The sequence below is a fragment of the Rutilus rutilus genome, assembly GCF_951802725.1.
Source record: "Rutilus rutilus genome assembly, chromosome: 16".
Classification (NCBI taxonomy): domain Eukaryota; kingdom Metazoa; phylum Chordata; class Actinopteri; order Cypriniformes; family Leuciscidae; genus Rutilus; species Rutilus rutilus.
Genome location: NC_140224.1, coordinates 4,253,017 through 4,280,430, shown reverse-complemented (window position 1 = coordinate 4,280,430; position 27,414 = coordinate 4,253,017). Strand labels below are relative to the sequence as shown.

Here is a 27,414-nt window from a genome sequence, read left to right as displayed (position 1 = left end):
ACACTGGTTAAGTTCTGTGTAATTTATTGCTACTGACCTACAAGGCCCTAAAAGGTTTAGTTCCTGTGTATTTAACCGATCTTCTATCGCCCTACAGTCCATCAAAACTCTGGGCTTCTGGTAGTACTTAGGATATTTAAGTCCACTAAAGGAGGGAGAGCGTTTTCGTATTTTATATATCTCAGGTTGATGTGCGCGTTTACGTCACAAGCCTCAAATCGGAATTGAGTTTTTGACATGCACATATACTGCACGGATAATTTTCCCGTTGTTTGTGCATACTATTCTCCTATATTCCTTTTCTTTGTTTTAACGAGCAGACTTAATATTTATCTATTTCGGGTCCTGATTAGGAGATAACAAGCACATGAACCGTTATGCTGTTCATATTTATCAAACAGTAAAAAACGCCCCGTCCCGCACCCAAAACAAGGCGTCTGTGGATGAGAGTATGAACTGAGGACTGATGGGACGTTGTTCTGCTCCACTTCACGGAAGATGAGTGGTAGGAGAATTTTAGAATAACACAAGTCATTTATGACATTTTATTGAACAACTGTAGCTCATTACAGAGGAGGCACAGAAGCTGCACAGAGGTGGCATTCAGGTGTATTGCACTGACTTCTTTCAAGCTTCACTTGTTTAATGCAACTCAGAGGCATGTAATTGCATAAATATTGTTAAATAGATGTTTGCTTGTGCTTTATTTTTTTAAATAAACTAACTAAAACTAAATGCTTAAAATAATGGTCAGAAAAACATAAAACAAATAAAAACATTTAGTTTTAATTTCACAATAGGCCATTCAAATATGAAATAAGATTATATTGTTTACTCATGTTTAAAATTATACTAGTTTGGGTGTTTGAAATAAATAATTTTGAAATCTTCTCAGAAAAGTCATTAAAGAGATCGTTAATATAGTCCAAGTGACTACAGTGGCTCAATCTTGAGTTTATAAAGCGACGAGAATACTTTTTGTGCGCAAAAAAACAACAAAAATAACGACTTTATTCCACTATTCATTTCCTTCTCTCTGGGCCTCGAGTTGGTTCACGTAGTGTTTTTGCGCAGCGCGTCAGTGTTGTACGTCACACGCATCCCACACATGACCAGCGTCGCCCAATAGTGAGCCTACGTGGTGACGTGAACACAGACGCGCTGCGCAAAAACACTACGTGAACCAACTCGAGGCCCAGAGAGAAGGAAATGAATAGTGGAATAAAGTCGTTATTTTTGTGTGTTTTTTTGCGCACAAAAAGTATTCTCGTCACTTGATATACTTAAGATTTAGCCACTGTAGTCACGTGGACTAGCGTTATATTAACAATCTCTTTAATAACTTTTCTGGGCCAGCAAGTTTCAGTCCCTTAGAAGCCTATGGAGGAGTGATCCAGCTGACAGATTTCATCAAAAATATCTTCACTTGTGTTCCGAAGATGAACGAAGGTCTTACGGGGTTGGAACAACATGAGGGTGAGTAATTACTGACAGAATGTTCATTTTTGGGTCAACTAACCCTTTAATTACTTTAGTGAATTTAGTTTTGTTACTTTTATTGTATTCTTGCGTATTGTATTTGGGCCTTTATTTAACCACAGCCCTGGAAGAAATTTATTCAGAAGAAAACGTTGACCAGGCCACTTTTAAAACAACACGTTGATGGCGTTGTCACGTGGATCATGATACTTTTCTCAACGCTACTCAGAACGGACAAATCACACAGTCGTTATGGTGATTGATTAAGGTATTTCGAAAAAACAAACAAACAATGATTTTATTGAAATCCCTTTCTAATATTTATATTCTTGTGTCTGTTATAAAGTCTCAAAATGTTAGGTTTGAATAATTATATTTTGGTATATGAATATATCAATGATGACAAATCTCCAGTAATTGGCTCTCTCAGTTAAAGCGCGCCACCTGGTGGAAATCGTTGTGTGCAGGTTGTGTGTCTAAAAAGACAAATCTTTACGAACAAATGGCGCCAACTCCTATGTTTTCCTCGCCCACAAAGGAGCAGAGAAGCATGAGATTTGGATTGGTGTCGTTAGACATTTTAACCGACATTCTGTCCAACCTCAACAAGAGAAACAAATCCAACTTGGAGAATGTGCCAGATCTCTGTGGATGTCTCAAAGAAAGGAGAATAGTGGGTGAGTGTGTTGGCCTCAAACTAGCACACTGGTAATATGTTAGTGAATTATTAACGTATTTATAAACAATGTTCTTAACGTGATTCAGTAGTCTACCGATATATCTGCCTATCTTTTAATTGTCCGATAAGTGTTCTTGTCAAATTATTGGCGGAAGAGGGACTTTTATTTTGCTGCCGCTTGGAAACTCATCAAAGTTACGGAATTTTAGAGATATGCGTTCATTTAGCAACACACCTCTATTTTATTAAGAGGGTTATTGATTCTGTATAAATACAAATATGAGCAGGTTCTTCTAAGTAGGCTATAGTTAAATAATTTACAAAGTAGATGTCAGATTTAAGATATCATGAAAAAATTATTTAATGCAATGATTTTGACATTTACAAAATTCTAAATTCTAAAGCAGTGATCTCAAACTCAATTCCTGGAGGGCCACAGCTCTGCACAGTTTTGCTCCAACCCTAATCAAACACACCTGATCCAGCTAATCAAGTCTTCAGGATTACTAGAAACTTCCTTGCAGGTGTGAGTTGGAGCTGGTTGGAGCTAAACTGCAGAGCTGTGGCCCTCCAGGAATTGAGTTTGAGATCACTGTTCTAAAGACTGTCTAAAATCGCAAAATATTAAATTAATAATTATTTTATTCCCTTGTTTTTAACAGAAATAAATACATTTGCAAGTAATTATTAGAAAATTTGAATAAATACACTTGAGCTTACATAAAAGCATAGATATTAACAGCCATGTTCCTATAGTATTGCAATATACCGCCATATCTAAAACATTGTACCATTACATTTGATACTTTTTTGTTCACCCTCATCTATTCGGTCCACAGAGTGTGTATTTCGTCTTTGTGAGGAGCTGGGACTGAACCCTGTGGTTGGATATCAGGCCATCGAAATACTGGAGAGGTAATTTAAAGAATCTCGATTGAACATTTTTCATAATAAATATGTTTAAAACGTCTTCACTTTGTCATGCTCTAGGTTCACGGCCAAATATATTGAAGATCTAATCCACAGCCAGAAAGGTCAGCCGATGCAAGGTGCTTCATCTGAGGACCCAGAGAACTACGAGGATCTCATCTTCCAAACACTCAAGAAGAAGCTCTTTCTCTTCCTCCTCTCGAGCGTTCAGATAGCCAGCAAACTGGACCTGTACTCGAATGTATGTTCAGCTCATAAATTTCAACAAAACAAACATTCCATGTGTTATGTTGTGATTTGCTCTATTTGCATTCATCTAGGTGGTTAATAATGACATCGCAATGAGATTTCTGCAGGCAGTCAATTACCCTTCCTCCAAAGAGCAACTCTTGGACTCGGAGATTCTCATTTTAAAAACTCTCGACTTTAATTTGAATGTCCCAAATCCTGTAACGTACGTGGAGACCCTTTTGGAAGTGCTGGGTAAGATTATTTCCAGTGTTTTTCTCAGGTAGCAGCTATAAATGGAACTCAGATAGTGTAAAACACTGTGTTTTGTGCTCTCACACAGGCCATAATGATGCAACAGTCCCTGTGGCACAGCTGCATCGTCTGTGTGTGCATGTACTGCAGTTCATTTACCTGCAGAGGGAGACAATCTACACCTCATTGCTCATATCTGCCACCGGATGCCCCAGTCCCTCTGATGAGCAAAGGTACAGGCTATCTCCTGAATTTTCTGCTGTTTCCCCACCCTATTGACTCTCTCTACTCGTAAAGAATGCTCTTAAAGTGTAAGTTGCAGGTAAAATTTTTCACGAAGATAATGCAATGTGTTTATTAAACATAAAGATAATAACCGCCCACCATTGTTTTTTTATAGCAAAATGCTGATATAATATGAAAAGTTGGCACTTTTAACAGTGGTTTTAACCGCTCCCGCTCCCTTCCACTAGATGGGGCGTGACGTCATAAGAGGAACTCACTAGTAGAATTACCGTACGCTAGCAGCTATATTCGCCTTACATAACTTCAGAAAAGTTGGTTGTATGTTTTATTTGATAAAAAAAATTATGGATAAAATAACTCCATTGTAAACATACTCGTGTGTGCTGACTTCAAAGGGACCGTGATCCTGCCTGAAATGAGAATAAGCTATTCGCAAAACAAACGGGTTCAGGCACGTCAGATCGAGCTGTTCCACTAAACTCCAAAACGCGTTCACCTCACGGCAGCACACACTCTCCACTGCTGATTCAACTGGGTGGCATAGCCCACACAAACACAGTGATGGGGACATCGATCTCTCTTTTTCTTTTCTGACAATAAACATCGCTAATTAAATCGTCAGAAATTGATAACGTGTGGATTGAGGAAGGGTATTACATGACGTTTGAGGCGTGTGTGCATCTCTAACGTTGCAGCTCTGATTTGGACTGACTTACTGTAAGTAAATAATGTCTTCAGTCGTTGTCCCTCCTTGCTATTCTACATGACGGCAATATTTTGAAAAGACTTGCTTGTTCCGTTATATTATCCGGGTTAAGTTTGCACCAGGCTAGACTAGCTCTAACGTAGCTAACGTTACTCACCAGGACACCTGGCCAACCCTCCACTAATTCTCCTCACACCAAGCATTAATAACTCTTTGAGTGCCATGGCTCCCCTCTCTCACGCCTGACCGGTTAAAAATTGTAGGGCTGTGGTCCATAAAGAATTTGATGGTTTCCCGCATCCTCAGTCGTTCTCCAAATAGCCATAAAACAGTAAGAATCTAGCGGAGTATGGGTTGCCAGTTCCTCTTATGACGTCATCACCCAGTAACTGAGAAAACACGCTACCGTTGAAGAAACCCCAATAAATGTTATTTTAACGCATTTTAAGACAGAAATAATTAAATATATACATATAGAGCACTTTAATTTACACATTAATTGGCTGTGGTGGTTAACCTGCAACTTACACTTTAAAGGTAAAGGTTGGGATTTTTGTTGAGAAAACTATAAATTTGCCATTTTTATGGCATATTTCATGAAGCCATTTTCAGGGACTATATAAGTTAGAGTTTAGTTTGAGCAGTTTGATTATTTTTTAGCAGTGTTATGGTAACTTACTCTATACGGCTGGTCATGAGCAGGTTTTATTCTGGGTTAGAGATCGCGAACAAAACTGGATCAATCAGCTTTGACAGCTTTTGAGGCATTAAAGCCACCCTTGTATCTTTTTTTCTTCAAAATTAAAGGGATATTTCACCGCTGGAAAGATGAATGTGGATTTAAATTGGGTCATTTATGTAGTAGAAATGTGCAATTATTGTAGAAGTTGGTGCCTTCTAGACTGAGAAAAGCCAGAAAATGTATTTTTGGCTCATGTGGATGAAAGACAACAACTCCCAGAATGCACTTGCTTCGCTGCCCTACGAGGCCACTCCCAAGCCACGCCTACCGGTTACAGAGGGCAGTATCGGGAGAAATGATACAGCTAGGCTACTAGTCGACTCGAAACTGAAAAGATGGTGTTTTATCATGAGATCCCCCTATGGGCGGGTTGAAGACATGTGGAACGAGCTCCTCCTACTGGCTGGAGTCTCTCGCCTCTGATGAGCTAAATGACGATTTTTGCATCATCAGAGGTTTTTTTCCAGACACACAATACAGAAATCTCTCGTCTCAGGGGGACATGAGGGAGGGAAATACTACCGGGTTTCTACTGATACAAAGCCTAATGCTAATCGGTGAAGCATCCCTTTAAATGGTTAGTTCACCTAAAAATGAAACTTCTGTCATTAATTACTCACCTTCATGTCGTTCCAAACCCGTAAGACTTTCGTTCATCTTCAGAACACAAATGAAGATCTTTTAATGAAATCTGAGAGCTTTCTGTCCCTCCATTGACAGCTACGCAACTACCACTTTGACGCTTCAAAAAGTTCATAAAGAGATCATAAAACAAATCAATATGAATTCAGCGGTTTTGTCCAATTATTCTGAAGAGACTTTATCACTTTATATGATGAACAGACTTAATTTAGGCTTTTATTCACAAATAAACATTGATCAGCGAACATAAACAGAAGCTCAACCGATCCTGCTTGATGCGCAAGAATGAACCTCATTGGTTCTTGCTGAAGCTCAAACGCTCTGCGTAACACGAGAACGAACCTCATTGGTTCTTGCTGAAGCTCAAACGCTCTGCGTAACACGAGAACGAACCTCACTGGTTCTCATCGTCAAGCGAACATTCTTGAGCTTCCATTTACCACAACTGGTAAATATATTCAATATGTGAATAAAAGGTTAAATTCAATCTGTTCAAGATGTTATTGCTACTTTAATGTGAAGTGATTTAAACATTAAACATTTGTGGCAGCAGTTGTGTTTTTTCTTGCCTTGTAAATGTGTTAAATTAAATTCATGATGTTATTCATAACAATATCTCCTTCACCAGAGAAGTGAATTGCGCCGACTCTTTCATGAAAAGTTAGTCAAACTGACGCGCTTCATGTTTCGTGTGATTGGCTGTTCGCTGCACATGTCACACTTTCAGGTGCATGTGCTTAATTTAACTCTGATTCAAACCCTGACTGTGTCTGAAATCACCCCCTATATCCTTAAATAGGGCACTGTATGAGGGGACAGCCATTTGTAGTGGTGTCCGAAACCATAGTGGACATTATCAAGGGCACTCATTCAATTCCATAATAATATATAATAATAATATAATAATCTGCAATAACGCGTGTACAACTGATGTACGCTCAAAGCCTAGAGAATACCCATAATGCACTGTGAGGGTCACGCCAAATGAATTCCCATGCCAGATGATGGCGCCCGCAGCTGAACCATCCATCCATCCATTTTCCAAACCGCTGGTCCAATGTGGCTACAGTAATATCAGGTATAAATAATTGATTATGATATATTTTTTTACATGCTGGTTTTCATGACAGAGTTCAAGATAAATCTTTTCATTACTACTGGAGCTGCCAGTTTGCTACGTTTCAATTAATTATTAAACTGCAAGCACAAACTATGCAGAAGCAGAAACCCTTTCGTCGCACTCAGTGTCCGAATTCACTCACTCGTTTTCATTCACTCCTTCAAGTGGACTATAATAGTGGAGTAATGTAGGGAATAGTGATTGAGGGTATAGGGGGCGATTTCAGACACAGCTTCGGATTTTAAAGGGATAGTTCACCCAAAAATGAAGATTCTGTCAGTAATTACTCTCCCTCATGTTGTTCCAACCCCGTAAGACTTTCGTTCATCTTCAGAACACAAATGAAGATATTTCTGATGAAATCTGAGAGCTGTCTCACTCCTTCATAGGCCTAATTGAAACTTGCCGGCCCGGAAAGTTAGTAAAGACATTGTTAAAATAGTTAAAAGTGACTACAGTGGCTCAACCTTAAGTTTATCAAGCGACGAGAATACTTTTTGTGCGCAAAAAAACCCCAAAATAAAGATTTTTCAACTATTGATTTTCTTCTGTGTGGGCCTCTGAGTGAGTTCACGGAGTGTAACAGCGCAGCGCTTCGGAGTTGTACGTCAGAACGGAGGCTCACGATTGGCCGACGCTGGTCATGTGTGTGATGCTGGCCAATAGTGAGCCTCCGTTCTGACGTACAAAAAAGTATTCTCGTCGCTTGATAAACGTAAGGTTGAGCCACTGTAGTCACTTGGACTATTTTAACGATGTCTTTACTAACTTTTCTGGGCCAAATTTCAATTGCAGAGAAGCCTATGAAGGAGTGAGACAGCTCTCAGATTTAATAAAAAATATCTTAATTTGTGTTCCGAAGATGAACGAAAGTCTTACAGGGTTGGAACAACATGAGGGAGAGTAATCCCATACACAAAAGAATTGTATTTGAAATATATTTTCTGGATATGTTTTGGAATATATGCAAATATTTGAAATTGGCCCAATAAATATATTTCATACTTATATTTCATATATTTTTGTTATATTTCAGAATATATTTCAATGTATTTGGAATATATGCCACATATATTTTTGACACTTTTGGGGACCCGTACAGAAAAAAATACATTGAAATATATTCTGAAATATAACAAAAATATATGAAATATAAGTATGAAATATATTTATTGGGCCAATTTCAAATATGTGCATATATTCCAAAACATATCCAGAAAATATATTTCTTTTGTGTATGGGATTACTGACAGAATCTTAATTTTCAGGTGAACTAACCCTTTAAAGAGCGAGAATTTATTGAGCGCTTTGAACCAGCTGAACGTGATCTAAACCAGGTTGGATTTGTAGGGTTTTGTCTCCTATTCTCGAACTCAGAGTTTGTTCAGCTGGCTTTGTTTAACAGGTTATTGACACTGGTGCTTTCAATATATTTCTCAGTTGTCCAACTTTTGGTTCAGCCAACATAATGCATATGCCTAGTAATGCCCAAGCAACCGTATAACAACATGCTAAAAACCTCTAAGAACACCATTGCCCTGCCAACTGCCCACAACTCATGCCGGTGTGTTTTGCTCTCGCATTTCATTCGGGAAATGTAAATCTAGTTAATATATTTGCTGTTTGGTGGTGCATGAATTACACACTTCTCCTTCAATAAGGCCATTACTCATTCTGAGGTAAACGTCGCACCGCTTTGCGGTGGAACCTGCCATGGCCTGGGGAAATATGAAGGATATTTTGTGTTTGTAACAGAGCCAAGTTTGTGTCGGTGACGGAGGATTTCATGCTTCTGGGAGTTGGAGTCATTGCTGTGGCCGCCTTCATTCATCACATCTCAACATGGGAAAAGGTACAGACCAGCTTCTGAATCTACATCATGATTCAGTCAGTCAGCTGTGAAGTGTTTTTAAATATGTTACTTGCTTCAAACTTGACAATCTTAAAGGATTCTAGTGTGTTTGGTTCATGTGCACTGCAGGTAGTGGAGGAGCTGACAGGGATAACAGGGATTTCAGGCAAGAGTATCATGGACTTCGCGTATGTCACCCTGACACACATCACCAAGACCAAATCCATGTGACACTTGAAGTCGGAAATATGAAGTGTGAGGAACAGATTCGAGCAAGAGTACAGATAAAAGAAGACTAGTGATGGTAACTGTACACAACATGAACAATATTACTTTCTATTTTGATTTCTCTCTCTCTCAAAAAAGAGAATGAACTGTTGTGAATGAACAATGTAAAGAGAGAACATTGCAATAAAATAACTTGTTATTCACATTTTATTATGCAACGATTTCTGAAAGAAATGAATGTGTGAGGAGGCTTGTATATCAGATGATGCTAACAGTGTGACACTTAAATGGATAGCAATCATAATTTAATAATATTTTCAACATTTTATTTTATTATAACTAAATTACATTTTTATTTTATTATAGCTATGTTTTGCTATCTAGTAAAATAAGCCATGAACAAAAAATATATAAATTATGTGGATTGTGAGATTGGCAGAGACATACTTCTTCCTACTTAAGTCTCACTTAATTTCTTTACTCATTCACAAGACTTAAAACTAACTATGGTTTAAGGTCATGTTATATTTTAGCTGAGGTACTCCATCGAGGCAGCATAGGCACACTCCTGGGGCCAGTTGCACCAACTGTGCGTAAGTTACAACTTAGCCTAGTTTTCACGTAAATGGACATTAAGTTATGACTTGCGCACTTCTAAATATTTTTGTGTTGCGCCATTAAAGTTAGTTGAAGCGTAACTCTTACAGTAAGTATAAACTAAATATTTACGGCAGCCTCCGATCAGGAGTAGCGGTTGGAATAAAATATCAGACAGACTGAACTGCATCAATAAGCTCTTCTTTTACCTGACAGACTTCAATTCTTTAGACATATATGATTATGCTGACATTTTAAGAGAGAGAACATTATGTGAAAAGATTACTTTGTTAGCGGCTCTTTAACACAAACCCGTCCTGAACAGCCCACTGCTGTGAGCATCTGTCCATGTTATGCATGTCAAATATCAGTCATAATCAATAAACGTAATTTCTTATGTTTTTTGTATCAATATTTATTTATTGATCCTTATTCATTTCATTTCAAATACAGTTTCTGAATGTTATTTACATATAATAACACTTATGTTATTATTAATGATCAAGTAGACTATCGTATTTAATGGAAACGTATTTTTACCGTTAGTAACGTGAGGCAAAAGAAGTTAGAGTGAAGGATAAACTGAAATTCACGGCATTTCAACACAACTTCTGCTCACGTATTTGAAGGCTGCTATTGGATCATCGAGGCGAAACGTCATATTATGCGACTACGCATTACTTTACGGAGAGCTTACGACCTACTAGCAACGTTCTGCCTTACGTACAAATGGTGCAACGGAATAAAGTACAGAGTTAGTTACAAACTAGCTAGTAGTTACTAAGCCTCTAGTGTGGACTTTATGTTCCAATTTAAGAAAGAACTTAAGAACGGCTGGTGCAACCCTACCCTGATGTAAAGGCCCAAAAGAAACCTAGATTTGGCCAAATTCCCAGGCAGCATTGGATATCTCTCTAAAGGAGATTTCTCATACAATCTCAGTGGAAATAAAAATATAGATGGCGGATGAAGTGAAAGAAATGTTGATTATAACTATAATGCATTCAGTACTGGAAAGTATTGATAAAAAGTATTGTGACGTACATCCGAGTGAAACAGTTTATTGAAAAAGAATGTAGGGCTGGGACTTGCTTCTATCTATCGTTTTTTGATCGGATGTTGACCTCATGGGACAGTGAAGTGTCCATCGAATGGCCATTTCAGAATCTTGGGGGAAGTAGAAGGTCATCTGAGGACTTTCCACCTGTTTGTTTGGACTACTCTTTTGGCGTACTGCTTTTTGCATACTAGGGAAGTATTTGATTTCGGATGCAGAGTTTGTTCTTTCGTCTCATCTGGCTATTTACTAAAGTGTACTTTTTCTATCTTGAATTTTCAGTGTGAACGCACTACTCCCTCTAAAGTTTAGAGTCTAAACTACAAAACGGCATAGGATAGTGCACACGTATGCATGCAGAAGTAAGATAAATCATTTCTTTAGTCTGAAATTCATCTTTTAAAGGTCATGTAAACGCACTTACTGTTGACTGTGGTGAGCAATGGCATAGAGTGCTTGAAACTTGTCTGAAAACAGTCATCATTTGCATTTCTGTTTGGTGTCTCCACACTTCATCTTAAAATATGACCTAGAGAGACAACAGTGGCAATTACCATGCTTGAGCAGGTATTAGAGTCATCATGTCTCTAAAAAACACTCCTATCATTTAGCTTTCTTTGGTGCTGGAGAGACACCACTTTACTCTTGTGTAACGTTTCAAGCTAATGAGAAAAGATAGCAACTCTCTTGATGAAATCTGCCCACAACTTTAATTATGTGAACTAAAACTTTTGTTCCCAACTTTGTACATTTTCTAAATAATGGACCTGCATTTACATATTTTATATATGACTGCAACTCTCGTGGGTATAGGCTTTGGACTGCTCTAAAGCAGTTTTATTATTGGAGGATTTAACATAATAATTCAGGCCAGGGTGTTTAGAAATGAGATAAATGTCTAAGGAAAAAGTTCTTCTAAACGCTTTTCCACAGAGCTGTCTGTGTTTTGGTCTGGATCCAGTCCTGGTGGATGTGTTTCAGTCTGGCGGGGGAACAGAGGGCTTTGCTGGGGAAGATGCCACAAATATCCCCTTTCTTCATGTTCGGGTCCTCCGACAGACTACAGTTGTAACCAAAGAGAATATTGATTAGAACAAGAACACGAGTCCATATGCTTGATACATTTTTAATACTCGACATAAGCCAGATCAATTAGAGACCAGGCTGTGCTTTAAAGACTCCATGATATCACATCACTTTTGGGCAATAGGGCCTAAGGTGACATTAAAAGCTGTTTATCTTGTTTCATGTATGCATTTCTCCATGGATGCCGGCCGCTATTTATCTTGTTATCATGAATGCTTTGTTAAACCATAAGGTCTACACGTGCATACATCTCAGATCGAAGCCTTCAGTTATCCAAGAAGAAGCTTTATTGTGGACAATGAACAAGGAAAGTCTCAAACATTAAGAGCAGAGCAGGGGCCGGTTGTATAAACATAACGGTAAGTTAAGACTGTATAAGAATTAGTCTGACCAACTGGCAATTAGTTAGGGCTAATCAGTCTTATACTTTTTGGATTCAAATTAGACCAATCTACTTTTTATGTAACCGACTTAAAAAAGTTATGACTAGTCTTGAAGCAAAAGAAAAGTAAATAAGATGACTAACCTTTAAGACTAACTGGCCACAGGAGAGTCTTTTTGAGACGTACACACTTCACATGAAATGTTACAGTGAAACACTATTTACGACACCATGGTTTATCTTGAAAAATGTGTATATATTTTCTATTAATTTATCCAGAATATAAACAATTCTTATTCATTTATTAAAATAGAAATTAATAAGTGCTCTTATTTTTTATTTATTAATGAATATAAACAATTCGTATTTATTATTTAAGTAAGAATAAAGATTTACTTTTATTTTTCTATGAGTGAATCCAGAATATAAAATATAAACAATTATTTTAAAAAAATAAGTGTTTTTGAATTAAGAAGTGCTTATTTTTTTTTGTATTTAATCCAGAATATAAACAATTCTTATAGAAAATAAACAGAAATTAAGAAGATCTTATATTTATTTTCTATTAATTAATTAAAATTAATTATAAACAATTCTTACTTGTATATACAAAAATAATAAAAGTTTTTTTTTCTTTTTCTATTAATCCAGAATATAAACAATTCTTATAGAAAATAAACAGAAATTAAGAAGATCTTATATTTATTTTCTATTAATTAATTACAATTAATTATAAACAATTCTTACTTGTATATACAAAAATAATAAAAGTTTTTTTTTCTTTTTCTATTAATCCAGAATATAAACAATTCTTAAATTGATTAAAATAGCAAATATGTTTATTTATTTTCTACTAAGTATTTAAGAATAAAATAAGAATTAAGTAGTACTTTTATGTATTTATTTAATAATTTAATTAAAAACAAATTCTACCAAAATGGTAGAAAATTGAAAGATTTACAGTAGGATCACCGACTTTTCCTTAAAGGAAAGAAAAGCTATATATGTGTGCATGGAATCATCTCTCATATCCTCTACCAGATTATTGGCCAATCAATTAATCAATTAGTTACAGTGTTTCAAGCGTCTCATTGGCCTGGTCAGTGCAAACTGCAAATGTGTGTATTGCAATGGTGTATCATGGGGAGGAAGCACATGCCAGAGCTCCATCCCTCTGTGAGGTCACCATAGCAACCGGAGCCTTTTACCAGTCACTCGGGAATTCCGTTTTTGCACGGCTCACTTGCCAAGTAAGCAAGTCAGCCCTTCGGCGGCTTGCCTTTCGCGTCTCTTTAGCAACCAGTTGCTATGCGGCTACTGTTGCCATGCGTGTGTGGTGGGATTTATGGGAATTCAGGCCCCCTGTAACTCTCTCTGTGATGTCTCCCCTCGCCCACCCCCAAAATAACTCCGAAATGGTTTGATCGTCGGGGAGAACTTCTCTTGATAACGCTTATATTCCAGCTGAGGTTTTTTATAGAGACGTAAATAAAAGTGGAGTTGTGTGGGCTTGCGCTGACAGTCAGCTGTGCCGTGATACGGTGATTTACATGATTCCTCCATTCACATCTATGAGCCGCTGTCAAAGTCATTTCCACGTCCTTGGGAGAGGGAATAAGTCAAAATAATGACAGTTCTGCAAAGCACAGCATTATGTAAAGAGACGTGTGTGACGTGGCGGAACGACAGTGATGCTGGAGTCTTGTGTGTCTGTTTGATAAACTCTGAGATGACTGTTTTTCTCGGAGATGCTCTTTAGAAGATTAAAGATGTGTGATGTTTTATGAAAGGGTTTGAGAGGCAGTGTTTGGGTATATTAAGAAGGCATGTGTCTTCCTCCTCGGCAAAGATCACTATCATTTATACGCGCTCTGTATAATCCAAAAGAGCTGAATATCCCATAGCTGAAACATGAGGTGTGAAATGACCCGTGTTATTTTAGGGTCATTGATATAGTTTTTGAATTCAAAATTTTACTTCAAAGTTTTTTTTTACTTTAAATGTAGTTCATATTTTAGTTATTTTGTTTGATTTTTGTTAACTTTTCATTTAGCATTTTAAAAAATGTGTATAGTTTTTATTTAGAAAGTAATGTTGAAACTAGTTGAAATAAAATAAGTTAACTTAAAATAAGTAAAAAAAAAAATGATTTTAGTTTTAGTTAATGAAAACAACTCTGCCATGGACCTTTAAATAATAATAATAATAATTATAATTGGATATACATGTATAAGAATGGAAGCTTGTTTCCGCCACTGAATAACAAAAAAAGTAACTGCAACTTTTTATCTCACAATTGTGACTCTTTCTCAGAATTGCGTGATATAAACTCACAATTTTTGCTGACATTTTTTCACAATTAAGAGTTTATATCTCACAATTATGACTTTTTTCTTGCAATTATGACTTTTTCTCTCGCAATTGTGAGTTTATATCTCACAATTCTGAGAGAAAAAAAAATCTGAATTGTGAGATAAAAAGTCACAATTACTTTTTTTATTGAGTGGCGGAAACAAGCTTACATATAAAGCGAATCGTTTAACCACTTTAAAAATATTTTCACTAATTAACAAATAAGCTCATCAAATATTACATATAGGCTCTCAATTAAGATTTTAAAAAAATATGCATGCATAATAATAATAATAAATTTATTAATTATATAATACTTTCACACGACAAATGGTTGTTGTTAGGTTTAAAGGGATAGTTGACTATGACTTCCATAGTAGGAAAAAATATATACTATGGTAGTCAATGGGGACCGAGATCTGTTTGGTTACAAACATTCTTCCAAATATCTTCCTTTGTGTTCAGCAGAACAAAGAAACTCATGCAGGTTTGGAACAACTTGAGGGTGAGTAAATGATGACAGAATTTTCATTTTTGGGTGAACTATCCCTTTAATAACTGGCTGTTTTGTGACATCTGGAGATCATTTTCTACTCAAAATTATTTCATTCTCATACTCAAAAATGTTCCAACGAATGTTATTGTTATTGTGTATTGTACCAAGTATTGAGGTCTCTGCATGCGTTCGGGTACCACATTACTTCTATTATGTAGATATATGTTACACAAAATCTATACTGTAGAAGTAAAACATACATTTCAAAAGCATGTCTTAAATTACCATGTTAAATTACTCAACAAACTTTAATTGGCCAAGTTAAATTGACTTATTTTTCTTTGTTCATTTTACTTAACTTTACTTTTAGTATATTTTACTTGTTTTTTGTTTGTTTTTTTCCAGTGGTGCATGACATCAGCAAGTTCACAAATTTGCGTTTTTATAGTTTACATTGAGAAGACAACGGTATCCTTTTCTAAAACTTGCTCTTTGAAACCCATTTTCAAAAGTTTGTGTTTTCAGGCCCCCAAAACGCAGTTGTTGTGTAAACGAACGGCCTAAACACATTGAAAACGGTGTTGTGTAAACGGCCCCTCAGACCAGCCAACTTCCCAACACTCTTTTGTATGCACTGCTAAATGGAGTTAAATACTAAAGGCTAAAATGTGTGCAAATGTTATGATTTTGTGTTTCTACTTTGTTTCAGTGACGTTATGCTTCCAAGAAGAGTCATTTTAATAAACACTTGACTTGACAATTGGTTGTGTGCAGAGTAGCTTCTTTGGTCTTCCCTCTGGGGATGAAAATACTGTATATGTTTTGGAAAAGTGCTTCTTTTTAAGGCCAGAGGACATTAGCATCTGAATATGAAGGCTGCGCTGTTCATTTCACCTCCTGAAAACCTGATAGAAGTAATAAAGCATTTTATTCTGATCTTAGAACGATTTGCAGTTCTTATTAAGCCAGGAGTTTTAACCATTGACTCTATGCCAAAATATGCAAAACTTCACTTTATAGTCACAGCCATAAATATCTTATATTCGTCCTTTTTTACATTATATTAAGTCAGTTGCAGGGGGGTAATGCATTACAAGTAATGCAAGATATGTAATCAGATTACTTTTTTCAAGTAATTATAAAAGTATAACTTTACTTTTAAATATACAAAATATCAGCTCTCGACAGCTCTCCGTCCACGTGTTGAGAGAGAACAGGAGTTGTTGTAGGTCTAGACAAAATGTGAAATTTACCTTCTCACTAGAACAAAAACATTTTCAGTATTCCTAAAAACGAATAAAACAGTGAAATGCAAACTCAGAATATTACACAAACCTGCAATAATTAAATATGTTAAAAAACACAAATAATACTTTATGTATTTAATCTCACTTTATTAACCAATGTTTTTGCTGATCAATTCAACCATAGTAATAAGCAATAATGATTTTTTTGAAGTTTTTTGTTTTTATTGCTGAACTTTCTTCTCCTGCGATCTAGAATGTCAGCACAGCTGAAGGTTAGTTTTAGCTTCGCCCTCTATTGTACGCGCGTAAATATGCATTTCTTTCAGTCTGAGGCTTATTCATTTCACTTTTGGTGTGAAAGGGCCTTTACATTTGACAATTTTTTTGTTATTAAATAAAAACAAGGAAGCCCAGCCCGAAAAAAGTGACACCAAATTACCATAACATTAACAACTGCACTACTTTCCATAAAAAGCAACTAAGTATTTTTTAGGGAGTGATGCAATATTGTAACGCATTACTTTTAAAAGTGACCAATCCTCAACACTGGTCAGTTGTGAGAAAAGCTCTAGCAGATCACAATCAAATGTTATTATTAAAAGTGTTTCTGGCTGAAAACACTTACATGATTAAATGATAATTATGCCAGAAAATCTGTCTAGCATGTGTTCTGTAGCCTTTCTGATAGCTTTATTCTTTGACAGTTAGCTCATTACCTTATTTGCTCCCACCAATGTGAGGATTTAATTTGGAATCCCTGGACAACACGAGCGAAAATTAAACGTATTTAATGAGAGAGTTGTAATGATTTGGGCCACAAGGGGGACGGAAAGAACAGATGGACTGAATGATTAATGCGTTTCATAATATTCATTCAACAATGGATTTCTGTGACAGCTGATGTCGTTTAAAGTTCTATCCTCCTGAACTCTGAAAGAATGTGAAGCATCAGGACCAGAGAGAGAAAACAGTGAAGGCAAACTCAGCAGACTTTCTTCTAAAGATTGAAGAAAAATGTATGAGGGCCAGTGATGCGACTACAATAAAAATGCAATTCGTACAAAATATGTTTCGAAAACACCTTTGCTATAATGAAGTCTCAATTTCTGGAATAGGTAATCTTGAACATTTTTAGTGAAGTAAAAAAAAAAAAAAAAAAGAGAAAGGTTACAATAACAAATGTTGGCATTGGCATACAGTGAAGCAATTTTGAGTCACAACCAGATACTTTTAAATACTTTAATTCAGCAAGGATGCGTTAAATTGATCAAAAGTGACAGACATTTAAAATGATAATAATAAAAAAAAAAAACATTTTAAACTGTTCAAAATGTTCTTTTGAACTTTTTATTCATCAATGAATCCTAAAGAAAATTGTATTACAGTTTCCAAAAAAATATGAAGCAGCACAAATGTATTCACCATTAATAATAATAAGAAATGTTTTTTGAGCAAATCAGAATAATACAATGATTTCTGAAGGATCACGTGACACTGAGGAATGGAGTAATGATGCTGAAAATTCAGCTTTACATCACAGGAATAAATTGCATTTTACAGTTATTTTAAATATGAATAATACGTCACAACATTACTGTTTTTACTATATTTTGAAGCCTTGGTATGTCCGAAACACAAAAACATACTATTTCGTTTATTCGCATTGTTTTGTTATATTTTAGTTGTGAATATAGGCTACTTGATGGCTTGAAACTGGACTCTCGTTCGGCTGCAGCTCCTCTCAGGGTCAGAAACGATCTTTTGATTAACGTCGACCTTGCAGCACCTCTTGCATGATAACGAGCAGTTGTGACGATAGTCCCTCCCATGGTTATGAATAATACATGACATTACAGTTGGTCAAGGCAGAGGTTGTGCTGCTGTCTGTCTGTGCAGCGTGGCGTGTCTCATTCAGGCTGGCATCGCATTCATTCACACACACTGCAGTGGTGCATCGCTTTCTTCTGATCCTCGACTAGTCCTCTGCGCTCCGTTGCCATTGCACACACACTCACTGGCGTTATTGCTCTGAAGAACGGAGAAACCAGCCAATGTTCAGCACAAGTATCCGCGGAAGGGAAAGGAGAACGTATTTTGTGGCTGGTGGAAAGCTGTCATGAGAAAGAGCACGCGAAGGAAACACATCACTCAGGATACGCCGGTGAGGAGTGCGGACGCGAGCGGAGGAAGGTGGGAAGGAAAGTAAAAGATAAGCAAGGTAGGCTACGTCTTCGCCTGGAGTATGTGTGTGTGTGTGTCATTAATCACCGTGTGTTGCCAGGAGGTAATGGTAATCCAGGATAAAACCTTTAATGCACCGATTTCCTCAGTGACGACTGATATTTGATACGAATCCTTCCTTTGCTTGTCAGCTTTTACAAAAAATGACCGTGCTAAACAATTAATGCAAATACCACAGTTTCTACAGTCGTTGTTAGTTTTAGCCTGCAACAATACATCAACATGGATCCATTTCACACGGTTTTTCCACAAATGTTTTATGATAATATCGCGAATACCAACGATATTGGCGGTTAGACTTCTGGGGCCCTAAGCAAAACTTTGCGTTCATAAATGACCCCCACTGTCAATCAACAACAGTGAGTTGAAAAGTTCAGTAATGCAATGAAAAAATAAAACAATAGGACAAATACAACATAAAAAAAAAAAGATATGCATGAAATGAACAATTTAGCCTAGCCTTCTATACAGACATTTAATAAAGTAATCAAATGTAAAAAAATAAAAATAATAATAGAGCATTGCATAATCTTCACTGTATGAATGACATATACATTGATTCTTATTAAAATTATTCAGTGAGGTGCAGTGAATGATTCTCTCGTTTTCTTTTGTTGTTTCATTAACATTAAACGACAGACAGCAGTTGGATTATTAGGCTGCTGTCACTTTAAGACCAAATGCACAGACCTAATACAGTGACAAGCATTCGATTACTTTCCCAGCTGTTTATGTTCACTGAAGACACAACTGAATGCGGTTACATTTTTTTTTACACATTTTTGCGTGTAGGCCTACTTGACCGTTTAAGCACACGCCCGAAGCCCAAAGTAGTCTGTACTTGTCCATGTTTCTCTTCATCTCGGATCGAGTGGGCCGAAAGCCGTCTGTTGAACATCTTCTCTTTCGCTCTTCAATACACTTTTACATGTAATGTTACATGATTCGACTGATTTGGATGTTACGTACGGTGACAGCGCACCACTTTAAAGGATAGAAATGGAAAGCGGCATCATGTTTTTATAATTGTTGGAAGCCAATATCAAAAACAAAACTAAAACAAAGCCCTAAATCATTGAGAACAAGGGGTTCTTTGCATATAGGGAGGACCGACACTCGTTAACTGTTGGTATATATATATTTGGTGATATTTTGTAATATCATACACTTAGGCCCTACTTTATTCTGATACTTTTTTAAAATATTTAAACTTAGTTTCCCTGAAACGATAGCGTGTGGATATTTCACAGTGATCAGCGTGATGTTTGCGCAATTGAATCTTACTAATCAACATGGGCTCAAAACATAATTTCTTCACTTGCTCCAAGTGGTTGAATAGATAATCAAATGCCTGTTGAGTAATTTTAGTCACATGTGGTTGTGTGTTAGTGTGAAAATAGTGCAACATACTAAATACAGCTGCAAGTGTTCAACAAGACAGTCATCTTCCAGCAGAAAACACTTCAAGTAAGGTTTTGAGACAACCCATCTCTTAATTTTTTGGTAATGGTTGATGCAGATGTAACTTATTTTTGATTATATTAATGACTACATGAAATCTATTTTCTAAATGCATGTTATGTAGCCTATCCTAAAGTAATGAATATTTATAATGAATATTATCCATGTATATTTCGTTTATTTTTTATTTTTCGATAATCCGTTGCACTCGGTTCGTACGTCACAGTATGGAAGAAGATGTCATTTTAAAGTGATGCTTAAGGACCAGTTTCATTCTGTCATGCCTGACCAGTAAAACTAGTTTAATGCATCACAATTCCCCCTCAGACGATGCTGGATTGATCCACGAAGAAAATGTATTGGAATTTTACATGAATTATTAAGAACTCTGTTAACTTAAATACATCAGCAGTACAAAACATAACATTTATAGATCTTCAGTAATGTTTCACTAATGTTGCACTATTCAAACAGCCTTCAGATATGTTTAAAAGACTCACAGATGAAATAATAGTCAGATTTCTTGTTTTTTTTTATTGTTTTATGTTTTGTATCATATTTAATACATCAGACTTGTAATGTAAATCAATGAGATTTTTATAACAGTACTGCTTGCATAAAATGCATATAAATTTCAGTTATCACTATATCTGTAAATTATGTCTTAAGATGATATTTAAAAATGACTAGTTTTATGATCAAACTCTGTAGATTTAAGAGGGCAGTGATGATTGAGAGATGTACAAACAAGCATTCCTCAGAAGCCTGATGTATCATATTTGATTTTTCAAAAAAAAAAAAAAAAATTATGTGGAGATAAACAAATAAACATCAGTCCAGTTAATGTTTGTTTTTATTGCTAACAATATAGAAGTTATTGCTATTTACTTTATAAAAACCTGTAATGATTTCACAGAAAAGACACGTGTACTGTGACCTGAAGGTGGACGTTTTAACAATATACTAAAAGGCTTTGTACATGCTAAATCAGATGATTGTGCAACAGGTTTTTCTGCAACACTGAAGAAGCAGTGTGTGTAGGGTGCGTCTCCAGGCCATTCAGACAGCCTTCACATGTGTTTTATAACCAAGAACTAATAGGCTGACGGGTTTTGGTATCGTATTGTTACTCTCTGAATAGAAATCAAATTGTGATTCGCACCCCTAGTGACCACGCCGCCTCACTCACACACACGTCTTTCTTGCCTTCTGCTCGGCTCTTTATTATGGTCTTTCTGCCTGGTTCTGCTCGCTCTCACTCCCCGCAGATTCTGGCTCATTTGCTGTTATACGGCCAGAAAACGGTCCTAATGTGCTGGAAGTAGAGCTGGGCTTCCTCTCTGAGAGTCATTTTCTTTGGATGATGAGGAAAACTGAACTCTGTCAACAGCCAATCAGAAAGCCAGAAGGATAGCATTGTAGGCCTGGAAAGTATACATGGCCTTGGGATATGAGAAACCTGATTTCACAGCAGGCACGAGATTGTTCACATGAGAGTGGTAATGTTCAATTTGTAAGAAAGAGAGAGAGAATATACAGTATACGTTTCACTTGCATCTGTTTCTGAGCACGCTTTTAGCATCACTCACTGGTCTTTATTTAAGTGTTGCTTACTTAAGTTGACTCCAGTTAGTAACGACCAGTCCTGCAGGCAATTGATCCGCTTCATTGAGAGTGAGTTTCAAAGTCCTAATTTTACTTGTTAACAGTGCATCTGCTAATTTTCTGCCAGTTTTACTGATTGTTTTTGGCATATAATGTTTAAAGTCCCCCTGTGGTGAAAATCCAGCTTTTAATGTTGTTTATGTGTCTATGTGGTGTTTTTAATATGCTTTTAGACAAACCATGTGCAAATTCATAAGTCGACACCATATTTTCTCCTTAAAACTGCAGTGAACCAAAAACACGGTTTGAAATCGCTGGTGTTTCTGATGTCACAAACTAACTTGTAACCAATCAGATCAACATGCGATCGTCAACGAGTGGATCTCTGAGCTGAGTGAGTGAGTGGAGGCGGGGCTCATTTGCATATTCATAGAACCGGGTATACTAAATGAGGCAAGGGTGCCGAGTTACATTCAAGCTATTTCAAGGCATGAGGTTTTTTTAAAAAGGAAAAAACGTTTAAATATGTCATTTTGGTGATCAAAGATGAGTTTTAAGGGATACAATTATTGACTACAGGGGGACTTTAATGCATAGATTTTATTTAGGTATAGACTAACTATGAAACCCTGGGATTAAAGAAAATCCTGAGTTTCCCACTCGTAGTTATGACTTTGTGGTGACGTTCATGTGCGTTCAACTTGTAGGCTAAGTACGATCTTTCCGACATGACTTCTTGAACGCACCATTATTGTACCCAGAACATAGGCAGAATCCATAATGAAGGTGCACCCGGCAGTGTAATGACTTTAGTTACGGTGTTCGTCGAAGGTCAGAATAGATGAGGAGAATCATTATGATGATAAAAAAATTACAGACATTTCCATTCGGACTGGATTAGATTTCTCAGAGGACCCCTGAGTTATTTGACAAAACAAAAGGTAATTTCCTCCATAATTTTTGCAGAGCTTGTGTGAGAAAAACACAGATGTGTTTGATTGAGGCAGGATTTAAATTAAAAAGAAGTACATCTGTGAAACAGAAATGTACCTGACCTCCTCTGGGTAAACTGGCTCTGTCTGAATAGACCTACGGAATAGAATTGTGTGCTCTTTTTTTTCTCCCAGATATTCAGTTTTATGCTTTTGTGTGTTTCTGTGAGGATGTCTTCAGTAAGTACTGAGCAAATCCCTGCAGTGCTTAACCTCTACCGTCGCCGCTTCTTAACCAATTAGCCAGCTGCCGTTGTTGTCCCAGAAGATAATTAAGGGTAAATATGTTCATGTGTGTGTGCTTGTGATGGACTAGCTCAATGTGTGCGATTCATCTTTTTGTAAAATGTGACCCTGGATCACAAAACCAGTCACATGTCGCACGGTATATATTTGTGGCAATAGCCAACAATACATTGTATGGGTCAAAATGATCGATTTTTCTTTTATGCCAAAATCATTAGGATATTAAGTAAAGATCATGTTCCATGAAGATATTTTGTACATTTCCTACCGCAAATATATAAAAAATATATTTTTTGTGAGTGAACGCAGCACAATCGCGAACATAAATGGACAACTTTAAAGGCGATTTTCTCAATGTTTTAAAAAATAAAATCTAAATTTTTTAAAAATGACCCATGTGACTGGTTTTGTGGTCCAGGGTCACAAATGTATGTTGACATTTTTGACACACGTAATGGTTTTGAATGTTTAAGTGACGTTAACCACTTTAAATGCCTTCCCATGAAAATCAGAAATATCTACTGATACACACCAAAAACTAAAGGTTCCAAAAGAGATTTTTCACATCAGTGCCATAGAAGAGCCATTTTTGGTTTCCCAAAGAACTTTCAGTGACCAGGTCTTAAAGTCCCCCTGTAGTCAATAATTTTATCACTTAAAACTCATCTTTGATCACCAAAATGACATATTTAAAAGTTTTTTATTCCTTGACAAAAATGTCTTCATGCCTTAAAATAGCTTGAATGTAACTCGACACCCTTGCCTCATTTAGTATGCGCGGTTCTATGAATATGCAAATGAGCCCCGCCTCCACTCACTCACAGCAGCTCAGAGATCCACTGGTTGACGATCACACGTTGATCTGATTGGTTACAAGGTAGTTTGTGACGTCAGAAACATCAGCGATTTCAAACCGTGTTTTTGAGACTGTCTTTGGTTCACTGCGGTTTTAAAGGGGTCATATAATGCCATTTTTGTACAAGCTAATATGATTCTTTAGGGTCTAAATTAAAAGTTTGTAATATACTTTAATTAAAAATTCTCATTAGTATTGTAAGAAAACACTCATTGTCTGTTCTAGTCAACACTCCTGGTCAAAAACAGCTCTGTTTTCAGCACGCCATTTAAGTGCATGTGTCTTTAAATGATAATGAGCTTTGCTCACCCCGCCCCTCTGTTCTGTGGGGCGTATTGACACAAGAACACACGTGGAGTGTTGCCTTGACAACAGTTGAGGGTATATTTTGAAGAATGGCAGCGGGAGTCTCTGAGGTAACTGTGCAACCGTATCAATTTGAACCGGAGTCGGAAAACAGGACTTTTCTGAATGGTTGGTTAACGTAATGTCACTTTGATCTATCTTTGTATACTGGCAGTAGTGAGATACGAACGCTATGTGTTTACTGATGTATACGTTAGTTCATTGACAGATTGATGTTACAGCTAATGGTCATGAAAAACTTTTTTTCGGTAAATGTAGGCTTGTCAGTGATGCGTAACGTTATCTATGCAGTGTTAGGTACAACTGTCAAGGCTGAAGCGCTAACATTTTACTGATCTGTTTAAAAAAATAACCAGTCTGTGAGACTATGACAGTCATTAGGCACATAAACAACACATACTCAGACAGGAGCTAATACCTTTTTCAATGTTCTCGTTTATAAAGCAGTCTGGTGAAATGATTCGCGCAAACATGAAAGCATTGCTGTTGATCGTGGGGAATATTCCCTTCGAAAACAAAACTCAGCCACTGCGTCTTCAGCGGTTCGGATTTAGGAACATCAAAATGACTGCTGTGTTCCTTATTGCACCCAAGAACAGAACAGACGCCAAATTAGACGCCATTCTGCTCCAGCATATCAACAATGCGGACTATGACAGCTCGCTCACGAGCGAGGGCGGGTCTGTGTTGAAACGCTGCTGTCAATCAACAATCGTGGGAGGGGCGTCCGACCGTGTGACGTCACAAGGTTGAACGGCTTGATTTGAGACGGGGAAAACATAAGGAGATTAAAAAAAAACACTGGATGGATTTTTATCATTTTATGATGGTTGTGTACAGGCACTGCCAACACACATTTCAGTACAATCAACTTGTAAAAGTGCATGTACCATTATATGATCCCTTTAAGGAGATATTACTCAACAATGGTGTCGACTTATGAATTTACACATGGTTTGTCTTAAAGCGCATTAAAAACACCGCATAGACATATAAACAACATTAAAAGCTTGATTTTTACCACTGTGGGACTAAGAACCAGAGTGTGAAGAACATTTTGAAAATCTAAAGAACCCTTTTCCACTATAAAGACCTTTTTCTGCAATGAAAAGGTTCCATGGATGTTAGCGGTTCCTCCAAAAATGGCAATAAAGAACCTTCCTTGTTAAGAGTTTATAATGAGATGTAAGTGGATATAAATGGCAGGTTGTTGCCGTTCTCAAGGACACAGCGCCCCTCTTTCACCTGAGTGCCTTTGGAGGTCTAAAAATACATACACCTGCTCTTAATAAAAAAACAGTCAAGCACATACTTCATCTTTCTGTGCATTATGAATAAATCCTGTAATATTGTCCACTGGAGATTGTTCTGCAGTAGCAAATCCACATAATTGAATTCCCTGTGCGTGTCGAAATCATTTCTGTGGTCAGGTTGGTTGTTTGACTCTTTGATATTTCAATGATAAGTCTTACTGCCTTTTCTCATGCATTGCATTAGTCAGATTTGTATTCCAACCAGTGTGATATTTCCCTTGATGTAAGGTTGACGGAGCCGAAACCTCCCATCAAAATTCACTTTCATAGTGGCATTTGTTGAGAGTTTTAATGTACTCTATCTGTCAGATTTTATTATTGGCCAGTTATTAATTCACAACAAGTTTTGCTGATTATTTCAAACTGTTTACTCTTGCTTTTTCATCACTGTATTATTATAATCATTTTTCATCAGTTTGTGATCACATCCAGGAAAGGCCATTTATTTCAGCATTGATAAATAACTATTTATGTATTGGCTCTGAAATGCCTCAAAATGTTTCGTTTTTTTCCCAGTTCATTTCAAATAAACAGCCATTAATGCCAAGTATATTAGAAATGCTGTTTTAAAGGTCTATTGAACATAATCAAGGGATGTTTTCACATTGATTTATACTAAAACAAGGAAGAATGAATTTCCATTATTGTCAGTAAAATACATGAATGGCACACTCTAAAAAATGCTGGGTTGTTTTAACCCAATGTTGGGTCAAAAAAATGCAGTTTAAAAATGGACATTGTATTTTGGACAAAATCAAAAATGGACAAAAATGCAATTAAAAAATGGACAAATTGCATTGGTTACATTAAAAATGTAACCCAACGGCTGGGTTTGTCCATTTTTAAATTGCATTTTTAACCCAACGTTGGGTTAGTCCATATTTGACCCAACATTGGGTTAAAACAACCCAGCATTTTTTAGAGTGCAATTGATTGCAGAAGTGCCTGCCTTGGTTCCTTGGTTTTCCATTTATTTCGTCCATAGGGATTTTAAAAAAAAGTCTTTGTTAAAGCATTATAAGCTGTGAACCCAGCTAACCATCTGTGATTAGATTAATAACATTACAAACTAAAAATATTTATAACGGTATAAGACTACGGAAAGAACTACAATCCCATGCATGAAGCATTGTGAACAGCAAATAAACGATGGAGAAATATAAAACTTTTCATTTAAAAATATTTATAATATTTATAATAATAATCTATTTTAAGTTTTTTTTATTGTTTCGACTCTGATTGGTGGAAATTTCTGTACAGCATCATGGGCAATGTAGTTTTTCACCACTAATTTGGCTTTTAAATACTATTGAAATAATGCTTAAACAACAGATTAAACAAAAGCAAATACTATCGAATAACATCCTCGTAGCTCACAGTAAGGCTGTCTTTATAGGCTTACAAGTTATCGTTAAAAATCGATTTCCCTATGGAGAAAATGAATGGAAATTTTACTTCCAGAACCCGACTGTTGCTCTATATATGGCTACATATACACTCACCTAAAGGATTATTAGGAACACCATACTAATACTGTGTTTGACCCCCTTTCGCCTTCAGAACTGCCTTAATTCTACGTGGCATTGATTCAACAAGGTGCTGAAAGCATTCTTTAGAAATGTTGGCCCATATTGATAGGATAGCATCTTGCAGTTGATGGAGATTTGTGGATGCACATCCAGGGCACGAAGCTCCCGTTCCACCACATCCCAAAGATGCTCTATTGGGTTGAGATCTGGTGACTGTGGGGGCCATTTTAGTACAGTGAACTCATGGTCATGTTCAAGAAACCAATTTGAAATGATTCGAGCTTTGTGACATGGTGCATTATCCTGCTGGAAGTAGCCATCAGAGGATGGGTACATGGTGGTCATAAAGGGATGGACATGGTCAGAAACAATGCTCAGGTAGGCCGTGGCATTTAAACGATGCCCAATTGGCACTAAGGGGCCTAAAGTGTGCCAAGAAAACATCCCCCACACCATTACACCACCACCACCAGCCTGCACA

At 36.7% G+C, this 27,414-nt stretch overlaps 2 protein-coding genes across 2 annotated transcripts in view; both read left to right on the top strand.

The window, feature by feature from the left end:
• Window positions 1-1,918: 1,918 nt before the first annotated feature.
• On the top strand, window positions 1,919-9,333 carry LOC311306576 (cyclin N-terminal domain-containing protein 1-like). Its single transcript, XM_084435066.1, has 7 exons — window positions 1,919-2,156; window positions 2,998-3,073; window positions 3,149-3,329; window positions 3,409-3,571; window positions 3,660-3,804; window positions 8,783-8,879; window positions 9,009-9,333. Exons 1-7 carry the CDS (start codon window positions 1,982-1,984, stop codon window positions 9,108-9,110), a joined length of 939 nt encoding a protein of 312 aa, XP_084291192.1. The 5' UTR covers window positions 1,919-1,981; the 3' UTR covers window positions 9,111-9,333.
• Window positions 9,334-18,517: 9,184 nt separating this feature from the next.
• Window positions 18,518-27,414, top strand: part of tanc2b (tetratricopeptide repeat, ankyrin repeat and coiled-coil containing 2b) — a 182,472-nt gene continuing 173,575 nt past the window's right edge. The window contains exon 1 of the mRNA XM_084433525.1: window positions 18,518-18,542. The gene's annotated coding sequence lies outside the window, so the exon portion shown is untranslated. The remainder of the gene's footprint in view (window positions 18,543-27,414) is intronic.